Source organism: Pinus tabuliformis, chromosome 9 (assembly GCF_031772625.1).
Source record: "Pinus tabuliformis cultivar Carrire ecotype Pingquan chromosome 9, CPIR1, whole genome shotgun sequence".
Taxonomy (NCBI): domain Eukaryota; kingdom Viridiplantae; phylum Streptophyta; class Pinopsida; order Pinales; family Pinaceae; genus Pinus; species Pinus tabuliformis.
The window spans coordinates 822,391,749-822,410,685 of NC_142307.1; the positions used below are offsets into that span (position 1 = coordinate 822,391,749).

Below are 18,937 nucleotides of genomic sequence, written 5' to 3' on the forward strand. Positions count from 1 at the left end.
CCTTCATTGAAGATAACATTAGCCGTCTACCTACTCTCATTGCTCAATTCTTTTTAGATATCTTATGAGCCACACCATAGCAATTGCTTCAATGGGAGTTGCTCTTGTTTCACTCAACATTATCTCATAAGGTACTGAATTTTTTATTTTGAACTTGCTCATGATCAAGCGTTTTTGGATTTTCTCAATTTGTTTCCATTTTGAGATGAGAGTGTTGCTAGCCCACAATTCACACCCATATATTATCACTGGACAAACTAGGAGTCCAAAAAGCACTTTAATCGTTTTCCAATCCCATAACTATGCCTCTCTACATTTGTTTTGAATAGCATATAATGCTTTCCACCCTCCTAAAATTCTCTTCTTTCTGCAGTCCTCCTAATTGAGTTTGTTGTTGAAATCAATCCCAAGGTACTTGTACTCATTTATTTCTTCAAGAATGTTGTCTTCAAAGAAGAAAGTATGCTGGCTCTGCTTCCTTTTATTAGAGAAAATCATTATTTTGGTCTTGCTAGTATTGAATTGCATCCTCGCTGCTCTACAAAAATGCTCAAGGGCATATAAGTGCATTTGCAATCCATGGGCCAATTTAGAAATCAATACAATATCATTAGCATATAAAAGAAGCTTTATCAGAAACTCCCCCAACCGAACACCATCTCCACCTTGCAAATTTAGCCACTCTTCCAATTTATCAATATATAGACCAAAAATAGCAGGGGATAGAGGGAAACCTTGCTTGACTCCAATGTCACTTCTAAAGCTTTCTAAAATACCTATTGAGGTTCTATTTTTGACTTTCACTTCTTCATAAAGTCTATGGACAGCGGCTCTATAATGCACAGGAATTTCAAGTTCTTCCATTCTATGCCACAACTTATCCCTAGGGATTGTGTCAAATGCTTTTTTGAAGTCAACAAAGCAGCAAAATACTTCTTCTTTGTCCTCCCAAACCTTTTCAACAATGTGTCTCAACATGATACCATGATCCATTGTGGAATGTTTTGGCCTAAAACCTGCTTATCCTCTTGCCTAAAAGGGGTATAGTAAGTTCCAATATGAGAAGGGGAAGGAGGAAGGTTCGATTCCCATTGCACATATCATTATTGCCTCTCGAAACCCTTAAATCCACTACATTGTATCGTAAGTCCCTGTATGAGAAGGGAGAGAAGGGAGTTTCGATTGCCCTCGCAACAGGGTTCGATAATAGTATTTTAAAAAATAAATACTTTCTAAAAGATGATATGGAGGATACATTGAACAAACTCTAATTTTTGGAAACTTAATTTTTTAGGCATTATTCTTTGGTTTTGTTAGGTAAAATAAGTTTTAAGGGGTTAAATTTTTGGGTTTTGTTAGGTTTTTGGGTTTCTACTGTGTTCCTCCTATATACAGTAATATAAAGATTTATCCACATTGTTCAAATCCGATATTTTAAGCCTTGCCATGTTGAGGTATATTTGATAACATAGAGAATGGTCCACACCATTAAATTCCGAAACTTCACTACATTCATAGATCTTATATTTGAAGCTTTGCAATGTTGAAGTATATTTAATAATATAGAAATTGATTCACACCATTCAAATCTGAAACTTCACAATATTCACACTCAACTCGAAAACCATGTCACTAATTGTTACCGGTATAGTGAAAGTTCCCATAAAATAGAGACGTTAGGTACATTATATAAATCGGAAGATATATTTTCGTGTTGTTTTATTTATGTTGTTTATTAATTTAGTATAAATATTGTTTAAAAAAAAGAAATTGTTTTAAATTAAATTAATGGGAATAAAGGTGGATATTAAATTAAATATTAATTACAATTGATGTTTTTTTTTGAGAAAATTGTTACACAAGATATGAAAACCCTCTATTTAAGTTAACCACTTATGTATATTGAATAATAAAACTGAAAATTTATAAGAATAATTTCTTTAACTTGTGTAGTTAAGAAATTTGTTTTAAGCAAATTGCTAACAATGATGTACTCTATTTATATTGTTATAAATTAGAGATATACTTATATTGTTATAATAAACTAATAGTATTTTCAGTCATAGAATTAAGTTTTAGTAGTATAACCAATACTTTATTGTATAAGTTAGGATTTTTCATCATGAACATATGTGTAGTTCATGTTTTGTGGCATTTCATCTAATAACATACATGTACAATATAACTCTCTATGTATTACATTTTAATGTAATACTTTCTTTCATTCATATTAATTTACATTAACTGTAAACTTGTTCGTCCAACATTGCAAATGTCGGATGTTAAGATTAGTTTGAGAATCATTATTATGAATATATTGATTATGTAGTAAAGTCTTAAGGAAAGTGTGATGGGACCAATATAGCCTAGGGTTAGCTACGTGGGAAGATGTAGATGTTATTTTTCATGACTTTCCTTAGCTTGATTAAATTGTGTTGTGAACTAGATAGGATTGCATAACTTAGCTTAGATAGGTTGTTTTGATACATCTAATTTTCAATTATGGTTTCAGTTAATTGTTATGTCAACATAGGACTGTTGAAGTATAATGCTGAGATGAGGTTTCATGATATGATGGTACGTGGTAATTGGACATAATTCTGATGAGGGGATAATGATGTACATGTGGTTCTTATTTATTTATTTTGTTATGATAATGATGTGGTATGATCATGATGGATATGATATGCATAGGGATTATGATGTTATGATATGAGGTTATATTGACTTGCGGTTAGTTTATTATGAGATGTCATGATATATCTTTGATACAACTATGTTGATGTTATAACTTATGATGGTATTCCATAAGGTAAAGCATGTGGTAATTGCATGTAGATTTTATGACATGCACGACAATGCATATTTTTTTTACTATTCAGAATGTGGTGATTAACAATGATGTTATGTTATCATGATGACATGCTAGAGTTGGCATGTGGATTATTTTCTATGATACTATGATGTTATAACTAATGCATGGTTGCATGTTGAGATGTGGTGACTGATAGGAAGTCCACAAATAAGCCGAGAGGGTCGGGTTCTTTGATGATCTCGTGGGAGCCCATATCCGCGAGGGAAAATATGTAACACCATATGGGTTGGGGACATACTCAATCAACACTACATATGTCAGTGGTTCCTTTGTCTTGTATAACTCTTGATGGATAGCTCGTGAGGGGTATGGGACCATTTTGAGGAGGCCAAGTACCTAATATTGTAGACCAAGTGCTTGATATTGGATTGGGATGCCGAAGTCTAGTGGGGGTGTAAGAACTTCAATGCGTGGAGCTGTGCACCTTAGTGAGTGTGAAGAGAGTGGTCTAGCCTTTCGAGATGCTTGGAGTACTACTGCATGGAGAACTGAGTCAGGTGCCTGCCTTGGGGCAGATGAGGTTTGAACTGAGCACGAGCCTTGGGCTATGGTATAGACCGATGAGGCTTATGCCTGGTTCCAAAAGTGGGAAAAAAGGATAGATATTCCTTGAGATTTCCCAGGTGTTGTGGAAACTTTTAATCCCTGCTGGTTATACTAGTTCAATATAGGGTGTGGGGCAAATGTGAAGTAATAAATAATTAAGTAAATAAAATGTTAAATGATTCAACTTAACTTCAGGATGAAGTTCCTTAAAGAGGTATGTAGTGTCCCCTAATAATAATAAAAATAATAATAATAAATAAATAAAATAGTAAATAATAATCTGGAGTTCTAAATAAATATATATAAAAGTAAAATATAAAAAATAGTAAAAATAAATGAAGTTAACAAAAAGTAAAAAGGAAAAATAAAAAAGAGTTAAATTAAGAGAAATATTAAATTAATTAAAACTTAAAATAAAGAAATAAAAGTTGCATGTTGGCACATGGAATGTGTGCATGTGGACCCTTTTCCAATTTTTGGTCTATTTAATGGACGGCGAGGAAGATGAGATTCATCATTCCTTCATCCATTCTTTTGGGAGAAAAGTGTTGTGAGACAAAGGATTCCCTGGCAATAGTACGTTGATTGAGGTCAGCTATAGAAAGATTATATGCAGTTGAGCCTATGGTTGGGTGGAGAGTCGCTCCCAAAACTTTGTTGTGGTTAGCGGGATTCAAATAGCATTCAACTTCGAAACCACAAATGAAGAATATCATTGCCACAGGTAAGTCGCCTCTGCTTGTGCTTTTGGAACTTCTATGTTAATTAGTGGAATAATTGTGTGTCGATTATTAATCACACGGTTGATCTAATTAGTTGCATCTTTTAAATGTCGGGGTTATTACAAGCCAGGACAAGATGGGCCTCTTAGGCTAGCGGTTAAGGCAAATGACTTAAAAAAAATGTGATGTGAGGCTTCGAACAAGTGCAATACACTTGCAAACACAAGGGAATAGCCCAAAAACATAATTCATATGATAAATCAAGCAAATGGCTAGGGTTAGAGGCCCTTTAAGGCTGCAACTAGGGCTAGAAGCCCTAGAAAACCTTGCAACTAAGTGAGAGAAGTCCCTATAGGCCTACGGATAGGCCTAAAAGCAAGTATGAACTCCCAAAACCTCTTCAAAATGGATATTAGCCCTACAAAACCACTAGTTAAAGAAAAATCAAACCCTTATGGATCAAAAATATTCAGTGAAAACCAAATATAAATCCTTGCAAAAATGATGTTAGGCCTGCAAAACAAGATATTATCCCTCAAAATCAATTGCAAGGATGAAATTTGGCTCCTTTGGGGCTACGACTCAGTCAACAAGGCCTAATTAGGCCCGCGGCTGGGGCTTATAGGCCTGACTAGGGTTGTGGCTAGGGTGAAATGACCCTTTTAGGGCTGCGACTAAGGCCTAGAGGCCTCAAAACCCTTGCGGTCACCTCCCGCAAGAAAAATATGTTAGATTCAAGATGCAAAATTGACCCTAGCTTCAAAGGGACCACCTGCAAAATCACTTCAGATGTAATTACTTATGAAAAGCCCTTGTTTATGCAACAATCAAGCCCTCTAGGGTTAGCGACTTCCCTCGGAAGGCAAGTCATTGAATTTCTAGCAATATGATCTTGAAGTTTAGGGCTTCTAGACCCCAAATCAACCCTCCTTTGCTAAACACACTTCTTCTCTTGCTTGGACGACTCCTCCTTAGGTAAAAATAGGCCTGAACCCTAGCTGTCTAGGCTAGGTGAGGGTTCCAAACTTCTAGCTTCAAATTTGTCTTTGAGTCCTTGAGCTAATGGCACCTGCAAGTCAAATAAATAGAGCCAAGCCACAAGATCTAGAAAACTCTAAAATAAAAACCCCAAAAAATATTATTTACAAAGAGAAAATAATACACAAGGGTTAGAAAATTATTTACAAATAATTTACAAATTATTCACAATATCTACAAGAGAAATATTAGCTCTAATTAACAAATAAATGATTTATAGCCTAAGTAGATTTTGAAAATAAGTAAGAGAAATATTTTATTTAATGTGCAAGCCAAGACCCTGCACCAATAATCATTAGAGAAGCTCGGAGTCCAAACAAGATATGATCACTTCAAAGTCAATGAACTTGGGGCATGCCCAAGGGCTGGATATCTGAAGATCTCTACACGAAAGATAGACTATTAGTTCCAAAGGGGTTCGATTTACACAAATAGACTAGAGATTTAGAGATACCTGCTAGATCTACCAACCTCAATGTGTTTACTCTAGCCTAATACCTAAAGCAAGATACCTGTGCTAATAGATAATCCAGCCACTGGCTATGGAATAATAATCTTCAGTTAAAGATAATTAGAGCATTAAGATCAATTCAACACATACCATGAATCATCAAGCGAGAGACACCTTGAATTGAAACCCCAAAGTCTTTTTGTTAGAACTATTCTAGTAGAGCTTAGGTTAGTACAAAAGATTTTCAATTTAATTCCAGTTATAATGAGGAGCTTGAAAGCTTCCTTATATAGAAAAAATGAGATGGTTTAACCCCTCCAAGTGGAAATAACGACCAGTTGCATCGATCCATGGTTTGATCCTTAATGAAAAAATTTGATCTCTTGATTAGCCGGCACAAATCTCCAAGAAAATTTGATTTTCTTTGTCCACTGTGCTGGAGGGTCGAACCTTGTCTTCTGAACCACTGAAGGACCTTCAAAGACTTATCGTTACTTGTGCAAAATTCTTAACTGCTTCGTTTAAAAACTTCGATTTGTTGGGAAATAGTCTTCTCTAGCCCATACGAATTTCTGGACTAGGTCCTTCTGCCTTGGAAATGAGGCTTTTATTTTTGATTTGAATATTTTCTCTTGAAAATAGCCCCATATAATTTTTGAATGATTTTTCCACTTGGAGGGTAATTAATTTTCCCTTCATTTTTTTCTTGACAATTTCTGGCTAATTTTAATTTATTTTTTCTAGAAATTTAATTATTAGACTCAAGAGGGGATTAAATGCTTTTTCTAACCTCTAAGTGTACTTCCAAAAATATTTTGGTAATGGTGTTCTAATTATGAGGAACCATTCACCAAAAATATTCCTATATAACGCTTTTACATCAAGATATTATAAATTCAACTCTTAGAAGGGGAAATACACAGAGACATAGGCTCTTAAGACTCTCAAATTCCACGACAAGACACATGATCTAGTATGATAAAATACATAGATTTGATTAACACTAGGACTCATCTATGACCTTGTCAATGAGATCCACCCTAGCTTTGGGGTATATCTGGGAGAAAAACTTTGCCAATTATCTGTGTTTACAAACACAGATAATTTGGTGAGGTTAAAAAACTCCCTAGAGTGAAACCCTTTGAGAAGAATCATAGGCTTACCTAGGTGTTGTTTCATGGCTTAATATTCATACTAGAATCATTTTTACATTATAAAAGCAGAATTTGGGATTACAATGATGACACTGACTCAAAAAATTTATTCCATCGTTATATACTCTGCTTCATGGACTGTTGACATGTACATGGGCAACAGGACTAATACTATTCTTTGTAGATTACTCCAAGATCAAAGTTCGAAGACTTGGTTGTAGAAGTGTATGGACAAAATTAAATTTGAAGCACACCTTTGAGGCATAAATATGTGAAGATGCCATACTACCTTTCTATACATAAGAGAAAAGTAAATTCCATCATAAAGCTGACCTATCTATGAAGTTTGTCAAAGCAAACAACCCAAAGGAATTTCCTTGGTTTGTATCCTATACTAAGACGTTGAAGAACTATAATGTGACATTTGAAGCTTATCCCTGTGATACCAACACATGAAGCAATCACAAAACTAATTCATCGAAGTCTGATCTGTAGAAAAGGACACATTTCAAAGTGGAGATCTCTGCAAGGAAGGACAGGTAATGTTAAATGTGGTACATATATTCTTTGCAACAAATGACCTATACTAACCTTAGTACATATAATGTCAAGTCTCCTAGGTCATGGATGAGTTGTTCTCTTCAAAGATAAAGATGTGATAGAAAAAGGGTTTTTGTAGATTGTTGATATGCCAACTATTTCATTGCATGAGAAGACTAAGTCTTGTAATAAAAAAGTAAAATGGATTAAAGGCATGTCAATGATATCATTATGGTTTTGCAGCTAACCCATTAGCATGCTTGTAAGAGTTTTGCAATTCTTGAATAGCAGGCCTTGGTGACCATGGAGAATCTAGGGTTTGTAAACTGTAGCAAAAAGTTTGAGTTAGAAAAAATCCTGGGAACAAAAACCTTAACTAATTGTTTCCGCTATAAAAAGAAAACCTAGCTCTTGAGATTGATAAGAATGACATCATGTTGATGTGAAGACAAGGTTGATGAAAAGGTCCAAGATTAAGAGGGAGTTGACTCTCCTTAAAAGGATAAGTATTCTATACCTACTTTCTTTAATTATTACTATTTTTATTTTGTCTATATACTTTGTCTTTTGTTCTTTCATAGTCTTCTAACAAAGGTTATAGGTCAAGACAAGATCGATCTAAACTTGACTAATAAATGGAAGATTTGGAAGAATGTAGCAAAGCATGAAGACAAGAAGAGAGTATGCATCAAAAGAAGTCAATTAGATGGCAGCATGAAAGCAAGATTTAAAAGGGAAGAATTTTACCTGTCTCAGCTAGAAAGAGGAAGTTGTTAGATCTTGAATAGATATAATACTACTTGAAGTTTGTCATCAAATCCAGAGAAGTTTATGATCAAAAGAGAAGATGACAAATCAATGACAAGACCCTTTGGCAAGAAGTAGAAGAGTTTTGATATCGTTGTACCAACAGCTGATTGGTTCGATCCAGGAACACATTGATTCACAGTACTGATGCTGATAGAGATACTATTGATGATTGAAAGCTGATATAATTTCTTGGAAAAACGTGAAAACATAATTCTATTACAAAGGAAGAAGATTTGAAGGCTTGTGCAATCCAGTGTTGAAAATATTGGTATCGGGAAAATATCGGCGAGGGTCCAGAAAATATCTTATCAACAATATCGACAAATATCGGCAAGCATAAAAAATGCATAATATATTCATTTATTTTTTATTTTATTTTTTATTTTTATTTTTTAATTTCAGATTTTTAAACATATAAAGCAATAACAACATGAAATAAACACATTGGCACATAAATATTAATATCAGAGAAATCTTTAAGGGAAACACCAAGTAGATATTCATGGCTACATGAATAAAGTTTAAACAACACTGTCAATGAGAAGAGGAATACGTTTCACTTCGAGTTCGAAGGCATTACACAACATCCAATATTGAGCACATCATTTCATAAATTCATACATAGAAATAGGCAAACGGTAAACCTACCTCACTGTTCACATTGCACAATAAGAAACTAATTTCTAAGGTGAAGAAATTTTATAGAGATGAACCCCTAATATATAATAAGATTAATAAAGAGCCTCTACAGCTATGAACTCAAAAAAATGGAGTTTGCTCTCCAAATATGGAGAAAACTTGAAAACTTAAAACCCTTGCATTTGCTCATGGGCATGAAAATCTTTTCAAATGGAAAAAAAAATCATGCAAAATGATTGTAGGCAAATAGGCAAGCAAGAACAATCCTAAAACTAACAAAAAATTCATTAAAATAGGGGTTTATTTGAACATACCTGTTAATGGAAGAAATGAAATTGTCTCACTGTTCTTGAAGCTTAGATCAATGAAATCTTCGTTGTTGGTGGCCATAATAGCTATGGAACGCTCAAACACTCCTTGGCAGCAAGCACATAGCTCTCCCCTTCCTTCTCTAGCAATCAGAAATGAAAATGATTCATAAAAAACCAAAATCCGAATTTTATAACCTGTGCGGATATTTTCTACTGTCTCCTGGCGATAAATTGCATCGTCGCGCGATATTTTGCCGAAATATCGGTGATATTTCAGAAATATCGGCGATATTTCAGAAATATCGCGATATTTCGGCTTGCCGAAAATATCGCGATATTTTCTCAGCGATATTTCGGCTTGCCGAAAATATCGCGATATTTCGGCAATATTATCAACACTACTTTGACTAATAAAATAATAACAATAAAAATTCATTTTTCTTCCTTTTGCTTTTACATGAAATACAAGTACAATGATAATTATGAAGACCGAACCTAGTTACATTTCCAACCAGTGTTGATAATATCGGTATCGGGAAAATATCGGCGAGGGTCCAAAAAATATCTTATCGGCAATATCGGCGAAATATTGTCAAATATCGACAAGCATAAAAAATGCATAATATATTCATTTTTTAAAGATTTTTAAACATATAAAGCAATAACAACATGAAATAAACACATTGGCACATAAATATGAAGAAAACACTGATATATATATGACGTCAAATAGAAATGATACATCAAAAGCGATACCAAATCCTGTTGATCCCTGATAATTGTCCATTCAAGGACTCAAATGTGGAGAACCAATACAAAATAACATCACATATATAAAAGTATCTCATCATCATGAGTTATATGTAGCATAACAAATAAAACTAGCAGCGATCTATCTGAAATCACTGCCCTCCCCCCCTTTTACGGGAAAACATGATGGGCTGTTTGCCAGGCCTGCCCCTAGTAGTAGGAGGCCCTGACCCTGCCTCTGCATCTAATGTCAAATAATGAGTGCTAGGTATGGGGCTATGCTCTCCTATATCTATAGCAGATGGTGTTGATGCTGATGCTCCTGCAGTGTCCTCCTCCTCCTCCTCCTGCTCCTCCTCTGAGTGCTGCTGCTCCTTTGACTCCGAGTCCTCCTCTTGCTGCCCCTGCTCTAATGGATCATCTGCCACTGGCTCTAACCATGAAGGTGACTCGTCCAAGAGGGGCTCCTCAGACTCCACCCTCCACGGAGACAATACATCAATATTGTCTAAGCTAAGTCACATGACACGAGACACGAAGGACACATAAATACGAGTATTCAATACGAAACGCAACGACCTGGAAACAAGACACGGGGGACACGTTTTATATATATATATATATATATATATATATATATATATATATATACCGAAATATAGTTTTTTATCCATATTAAATTGCAGGTTGCAGCTTATCTAATCAAATTAAAATATAATTACTTCTCAAAGTTCATAGTTCACTTTAAAAAAATAAATAGAATCAAAATTTACTATTTAGAAATTCGAATGTGATATGCTTGGTCTTGATTCTTGAATATTCAATGTTCATTGTTCATGTACAACTTACAAGCACATAAGAAAATAACTAAAGTCTAATCCTATTGATTTCCTCTGCCCCTCTTGCGAGAAAATGCCACAGCTTTCCCTTTCCCTCTAGATGTAGATGCTGGTGCTGGTGGAGTTGGCAGTGGAGTTTGCTATGCTCTAGAAGCTGAAGAACTAGAAGTAGGAGCTATAGGAGGTAGACCATGTCCTCTATTGGTGGCAGGGGTAGCCCGGGCAGGTGGTGTCACCTGGAAACATTACAATCTCCCAATCTTGAAATCCTAAAAAACTGATAAGTCTGCTGCATTTTGAATGAAATCTAAAATTCTACTTTCTCCATATGAAATCCAATGAGGCCGGAACTACTCTCAAACATCCTGAGTCATTTCATGGTAATGTTAAAAATTTAAGTAAAAGGATGAAAATGAAGATTAAGGAGAATGTCACTTTTACTTTAAGAATTTAACATTACTATGAATGGCATATCAATACTAGGGCCTAGAACGCTCAAACCCTCCTTGGCAACAACCACATAGCTCTCCCCTTCCTTCTCCAGCAATCAGAAATGAAAATGATATGAAAAAAAACCAAAATCAGATTTTTATAGGCCATGCAGAAATTTTTTACAGTCACCGGGCGATATTTTTGGTCGTCGTGCGATATTTTCCGAAATATCGGCGATATTTCGGAAATCGCGCGATATTTTCAAAAGCCGAAAATATCGCGATATTTTGTCGGCGATATATCGGATCGCCGAAAATATCGTGATATTTCCGAATATCGCTGATATCTCGGCGATATTATCAACGCTGTTTCCAACACTCTCTCTTAACTAGGGCGGTATTCATAATGACACAACAGAATACTCTCAAACTGGAATATTCTCATAAGAAGGGATTTAGATTGATAAGCATCTTCATAACCGGCCTTGTCAATAATAAAATAGAAAGGCCTTGACTAACAAGCTATATCTCTCCACTAGATGAGAGCATAATGCTAGGAGGCAGTGAAGATAATATCGACGAAATATCGTTGAATATCACGATATTTTTGGCGAGCCGAAATATCGCCGAGAAAATATTGCGATATTTTTGGCTCCCGAAAATATCGTGATATTTCTGAGATATCGGCGATATATCAACAAAATATCGTGAGATGATATAAAATATTGCTGGGCGTGTTTTGCCGCTGCTAGAAAAAGGGAAAATCTTTTTTTTTCTTCATTTTTGTTTCTGAGTGTTGGAGAAGGAAGGGGAAGAGTTTTTTGGTGGTTGTCAAGGAGGGTTTGAGGATCAAACAACGATTATCACCACCAACTAAGATGTTGATGTGGATCAAAGATTGAAGAATAGTGAGACCATAGTTTTAAAACTCCGACTCCGACTTCGACCCGGCCGAGGATCGACTCCGACTCCGACTCCGAAACGGTAATGACTCGGCCGGCTCGATTTCAGTGACTCGGTCGTTGTAAAAAATACATTAAATATTTTTTTTTTTTATAAAACAACATAATTTTAAAGATTTTAAACATAATTTTAAAGATTTTCATTCATGTTTCCAAACACACAGCATTATAATATAGATGGAAGACAACATATGATCAAAGTAGGCTCATGAACCAATCCATTATATCAAAATGGTACCCAATGGCAATACATAGTCAACTGTCATACATGATCAAAGACTCAAAACAAAAAACACATAACCAAGGAGGCTAGAAATGGCCTCTACAACAAAAGTAAACTGTGACCAGACTCCAGTACTAGTACTACAGCTACTGGCTAGTAGCTAAGGCCAGAGGAGCTAAGATCATGTCGATCAATCTCTGGATCATCATCAGAGTCAGACAGGGGGCCCCACGACTCCTCCTCATCATCATCATCTCCAACTGCAGCTGTAGAAGTGGTACCACCAGCAGGCTGTGCAACTACAACAGATGCAAGCTGAGATAGAGTAGATATACGACTGCACTTCTGTCGTGGCTGAGCAGAGGAAGCACCTACAACTGGAGTCCTTGCTGGCTGTGAGACTGAGGCTGGTGGATTGGGATCTGCATTCAACTGAACAACATGTTCAAGTTCAACTGATGTCTCGATATCTAAATCTAAATCAAAATCCTCATCAGGATCAAACTCTGTTGGACGACTCTCCACTACCCAATCCGATGTTGGATCAATGTCTTCCAACACAATGGGATCCGAATCAGGCCTTTTGTTCAGCAAATGGTTTCGTCTGAGCCAGAGGTTGTATTGGACATAAACTAGATCATTTAACCGTTTTTGATCCAAACAGTTTCTCTTCTTTGTGTTACTTGGGAGCAGGAGCGGAAACGAGAGTGGGAGCGACATTTTCAGAAGCTCCTGGTTTGGGAGCGAATCCCAGAGGAGTTCGACAACCAATGTCACTAACATCAAGGTACATAGAGGGATTGGTGCTCTTGATTAAATACTAGTTCCATACCCTAATACATGACAAAATTCAATGGAAACATTGCAATCCTCCAATCCTAAAATCCCGAAAAACTGATAAGTCTGCTGGATTTTGAATGAAATCTAAAATTCTACTTTCTCCATATGAAATCCAATGAGGCCGAAACCACTCTCAAACATCCTAAGTCATTTCATGGTAATGTTAAAAATTTAAGTAAAAGGATGAAGATGAAGATTAAGGAGAATGTCACTTTTACTTTAAGAATTTAACATTACCATGAAATTTGAATAGCACATCAATAGTAGAGAGCATTTGAGTGTGTTAAATAGTGTTTGGGAGGGGGAAATGGACCCCAAATAACATTTAGCTAATTCATAAAACACCTTGAAGTCCAAACCAATCAGCAAACCCCTTAAAATTTCATTAAAATAATGTTAAATCGCTGTTTTAGTGGGTTATGGGCCGCTGTTTGTGACTCAGCCGAGTCAGTACAGGAAACGGCCGAGTTGGCCGAGTCAGCCATGACTCGGCCAACCGAGCCGTTTTTCGTACCGAGTCACTCCGGAGGGCAATGGAACGGGCCAACTCGGCCGTTTCCATTTCGAAACGGTCGTTTTTTAAAACTATGAGTGAGACAAAATTCATTTCTTCCATTAACAGGTATGTTCTTAAAAAACCCTATGTTAATGATTTTTTCATAGATTTAGGGTTATGCTTGCTTGCCTCTTTGCCTACCAACATTTTGTTTCTTTGTTTTTTTCCATTTTCTATGATTTTCATGCCCATGAACCAATGTGAGGGTTTTCTCCATATTTGGACAGCAAGCTTCATTTTTTTTCAATTTTCTTATGCACCCTCTTATTGCCATTTTTCATTCACATTGCAAAATGCAAATAATGTACTAATTTTTTTTGAATGAGGTGGTTATTACTTATTATTTTTTCATTTTGTGTTGGGGGGTTTAATGCCAATTTTTTGTTTTTTTTTTGTGCCCTAGGTTTGAATTAGTTCACTACCAATGTCAAATATGCCAAAAGCCTTGGACCCATTTTGGGAGTATGGGGAGGCTGTTGGTGGGGCAAATCAGGCATATATATCATGCAACTTGTGTGGGACCAAGATGTCAGGAGGGGTTACACGATTGAAATACCATCTGGCTAGACTCTCTGCATATGATGTAGATGTAATGCCTTGTATGGTTTCTAGTGTAGAGGTTATACAAAAAGCTCGTGAAGAAATTGTTGAACAAGACAGAAAGAAAGCTGCTAGGGAGAGGCCAATGGTCTCAAATAGATAGCTGCTAGTTTTATTTGTTTTGCAACTTTTGCTACATATAAGTTTATAACTCATGATGATGAAATACTTTTAAAGTTTTATATATGTGATGTTATTTTGTTTGAGTCCTTGATTGGACAATTATCACTATCAAGGATCAGCAGGATATGTGATGTTATTTTGTTTGAGTCCTTGATTGGACAATTATCAGGGATCAGCAAGATTTAGTATCGCCTTTGAAGTTTGATGTATCATTTCTATTTGACATCATATATATCAGTGCCTTCTTCATATTTATGTGCCAATGTGTTTAGTTCATGTTGTTATTGCTTTATATGTTTAGAAATCTAAAAAAAAATGAATATATTATGCATTTTTTATGCTTGCCAATATTTGCCGATATTTTGCTGGTATTTTCCCCGATATTGCTGATAAGATATTTTCTGGACCCTTGCCTATATTTTTCCGATACCGATATTTTCAACACTGAGTCAAAGCATGTTATTCATGCTTATAGGGTTATTTGAGTCAAAACAAAATCTAGTATGAGTCAAAGAAATATATTTGAGTCAAAGTCCTATTTGGACTTCTTGTAAGAAAAGGAAAATGAATTTTTTATTGAGTCAAAAAGTCAATTTTGTCCTCCATAGACCAAGTCAACCCTCTTGGACAAGTCGGCGTAAAGAGGCGCCTATTCGACCTCTTGGACATGTATAAATAGAAGGCAGCTCGATCTCATTTGAACACTCACTCACACACATCAAATTTTGTGCCAACAAGAAGAAGATAACTAGCCAAAGTAAAAGGAAAGAAAGGATAATCAAAGGAGAGAGGAGACGAGCAAATTCGTGCCATAATTTCTTTCACATGTGCGAGCTTTCTGAGGCCGTTTCTGTGGTATTGCAGGCCTGAAATTTCAGGTGCCAAAATTATAGGAGATGAGCAAATTTTTGAGGTTTGACCAATGTTGACTTTTGTTGACTATGATTTGTTGAAGATGGAATAAATGAGTGCTCACTTGGGTCTTTTTGGTTGTCTTGGTCTTGGTCTTGGGTCTTGGATGTCTCACTTTGATTTGATTCTATAAGAAGAAGGTTTTCTTGGGTTTTCCCCCTTGTGGGGTTTTGCCATGGCTTGGAGCCTAATTTCTTGTGTTCTTTGTCTCTTGTGATCGTCATGTTTTGTACATTTTTGTAATTGCTTGATTAAGAAGAATATAAATTTTAAAAGAAGCCAATAAACATTTACAGGTGATTAGCAAGTTAAGAGAAATCTACCCTAATCTATAGCTTCTTGACTTCTCAACAAAAAGATGATCTTACAAACTTGTGTGTGTATTACATGCCTTCATCCTCCTCAGTATAGACCCAATTCGAGCATGCAAGGAAGGGCCAACTCAATTTTAGAAGTTGAGTTCTGATAGTGAGTTAACTAGGAGTGATACTCTTTCTCTCTCCAATTGACACTTAGAGTCTTAACTCATTCTTCCTTCAATCAAGGCTGAAGACTAACTCACTCTAACTAAACTTGTAACTACCACCTCGTTCTGTAGTCAAACTGATGAAGACTCCACTTAATTGAAGCTTCTACTCTACGCATGCCATCTTGATGATCATTCCAGTGAACTGGAAATAAGCTCATGCTAACTGAAGTCTAATTCATGAGCTCGCACTCATGCTAGAGAAAGACAAATTGAGGTCTTCATTGGCTGGCTAAGGCACAAGCCATAAGACCTTCACTTGCTACATTTTCAACAAGAGATCAGGAAAATGAAAGTCATCTTGATATTTTTCTTTAAAGGGGATAATGACAATTCGAATTCTGGCATGACAAAGTCACAAGAGAAAAATATGACTTATGGCATAACTGATCTATGTCCTTCTGAAGCAGGACAATCATTCTTTTGAAGCTAGATATTTTGATATCTTGCCATGCCAAGTAAAAGTACTAGAAGATATGGTGCAGTGTCTGAGTATTAAAAAATGAAACATATTTCTGAAAATCAGTGTGGAAAAAGTGTGGAAAAAATCCCGATTTAATCCTAAAAACACGATTTTTTGAACTAAACGATTTAATCCCCCGACTTTTTGGCGACTTTTTCACAAAGGAAAAAATCCCGATTTTTTCCTTATACTCCCGATTTAATCGGGAGTTGACCCAAAAAGTCTGCCTCCCTTCCTAGGCCGTGGATAAAGAGGCCACAAAGGTGAAAAAACTGTAAATTGAAGCTTCCATCCATGCATTTTCAAGTTATTGCATTGTATTGTTTGTCATACTTCTTGCAAGCATAGCAGCCTCATTTGTAATTTGTTAGTTTTGAGGTTAAGATATGTTTTTGTTTTCCAAGGAAAAACAAATCTTTATACTTCATATTTCTAGTTAGAAAGCAAAGTATACATTGGCTAAGCCTCCAGGCTTTTAGTGATCCAGACTCTAACAGCCACTGCCCCTTCAAAAGATTACAAAAGTACCAAAAGGACAGGCATACAACAGTCTTCCGTAGAAAGAACCCCACACCATCAAAAACATTGTTACAGTTGTTGAATGCTTCTAGAAGAAACAACAAAGAGGAGGTCATGAAGACCAAATAGCAACAACCTATCCAAAAAAAACAAAACCAGTGCCTAAAAAAAGAACCCATTTTTCAGACAGGAACAAAGTACCTGTGAAATCTTGTGACAACAAAGATCCTTCCTGCAATGAGAGCACGTTTTGAAAGGGAATCTTCTTTAGTGGTGAACTCCCTGTAAATGTGGGCAAAGGTTATGTATCAGAAGTGGATTTTACCTCCAAGAGTTTTTGAATAATAGATGCCAAGGCTAGGTTAGTAATCTGACATCTACTGTTTTCTCAGAAAATAAGCAGCTTGGAGTCACCAAGCGTTAATTTTCACATCTACTGTGATACTCACTATTAATTTTCATTGGACCTACCACCTAACACCTTATTACCCAAGCAGATTACAAACTATTGAATAAATGCATGACTTATTTCTTAATACAATTAGCGGAAACAAAAATTAAAAGGGGAAGAGGATCTCAGTCACTGATTACTTGATGACTTTTAGATGACTCATGATATACATTTATTATATTTTTTGTTGATATTTTGACTCTTGAGAGTTGAGACTCAGACAGGACCCAAAATTCAGGAGTTGATTCACTATTTTGATATGTGATGTAGCATTAGACTTCATATACATATTATATATTAGCTTTCTTTACATGTTTATGTGGAAATGCATTTATTTGATGTTGTGGATACTCTAGATGTTAAAAAATAAAAAATAAAAATGAATAATTTTGTGTTTTTTTAATTTTGCCGACTTTTTGCCGACTTTTTCAAAAAACTCCCGACTTTGACGAGTTTTTCAACTTTTGGACCCTTGCCGAATTAATCCCGACTTCGACTTTTTCCACATTGCTGAAAATATGAAATAGGGCAGTCATACAAGTTGAATTGAATGAATCATCTAACATTGAGTAATCAATTCGTTTGCACATATCAGTTTTTAGTTTTTAGGGAGTCAGTTCACTGCAATACACTTGTAGATGATTTTGTAGAAAGTACAAAAATAATTTTGTCCATGACAATATGTTGTTCCTTTTAGTCCTACTAGAAATATTATATAACTCTTTTAGGAGGGAATTTATCCTCATCGTGTGGGTATAGGAATGACATTTTGATCTGATAATAATCTAGTTGTTTTTGTTAAAAAATAATCTTCCCCTTAAAGAAATTGATCTTTGGTTTTGATATTCTATCTGGGGTTAATCTTTCTGGTGTATCAGTACCTTTGATTCACTTATTGCTATTGCTTGTGTTTCTAATTGTTGGAATTTTCTCCTCCCTATCTTATGAGTCTATTTGCCATATTATTTTGTTTTAGTTCTTTTGGGTTGGATCTAGATCTTTCCTTTGAGAGAAAAATTCGTGTTTGCAACTATCTTCTGCTTTGTTGTTCTAAAAATTGGAAGGAGAAGCATATTTTAAGCTCCTTTGTATTTTGGACTCATATGTTGTCATTGAGGGGAATATATCTGTTTAGGGTTTAATGTATTACATTTGTGACCTCATTTTTAAGAGGAATTTTCTTTTATCTATGAGTCTTTGATTGTTGAATTTTAGTTTATTGTTGATCCTCATTATTCAATTCTTGTGATTTTATGTTTGTATGGTTTATGTTGAGAGACATATGAGGCAGATGTGTTGACATCATTTTACTTTCTAAACTTGTACCTATTTATCTATGACAGGCATGGTACAGAAGGGGGCAGGTACATGGAAATCTGAAAAATTATGAAGATGCCATTAAGGATATGCATATGGCCCTTGCATTTGAGAATTCTTCTATGGGAAAGGCACAAGTCAGGATTCAGCTTGAAAATATCATGGAGCAGTCAAAAAATGCCAGGAAAGCACTAACATGTCATCATACAGATGGTACAAATGATTTTGATTGTGGAGGTATAGTTTAACATAAATTCATACCAGTCCTTTATTTTTAGTTGTATTTGTTCTTGCAAAACCAAAAGAAGCTTGATGTTTCACCACTAAGTTGTTATTATA

At 35.5% G+C, this 18,937-nt stretch overlaps 1 protein-coding gene across 1 annotated transcript in view; it reads left to right on the forward strand.

The window, feature by feature from the left end:
* Window positions 1-18,937, forward strand: part of LOC149151318 (uncharacterized) — a 423,245-nt gene that overhangs the window by 194,833 nt on the left and 209,475 nt on the right. The window contains 1 exon segment of the mRNA XM_089438966.1: window positions 18,625-18,835. Within this exon segment, the coding sequence (XP_089295092.1) occupies window positions 18,625-18,835 (211 nt within the window).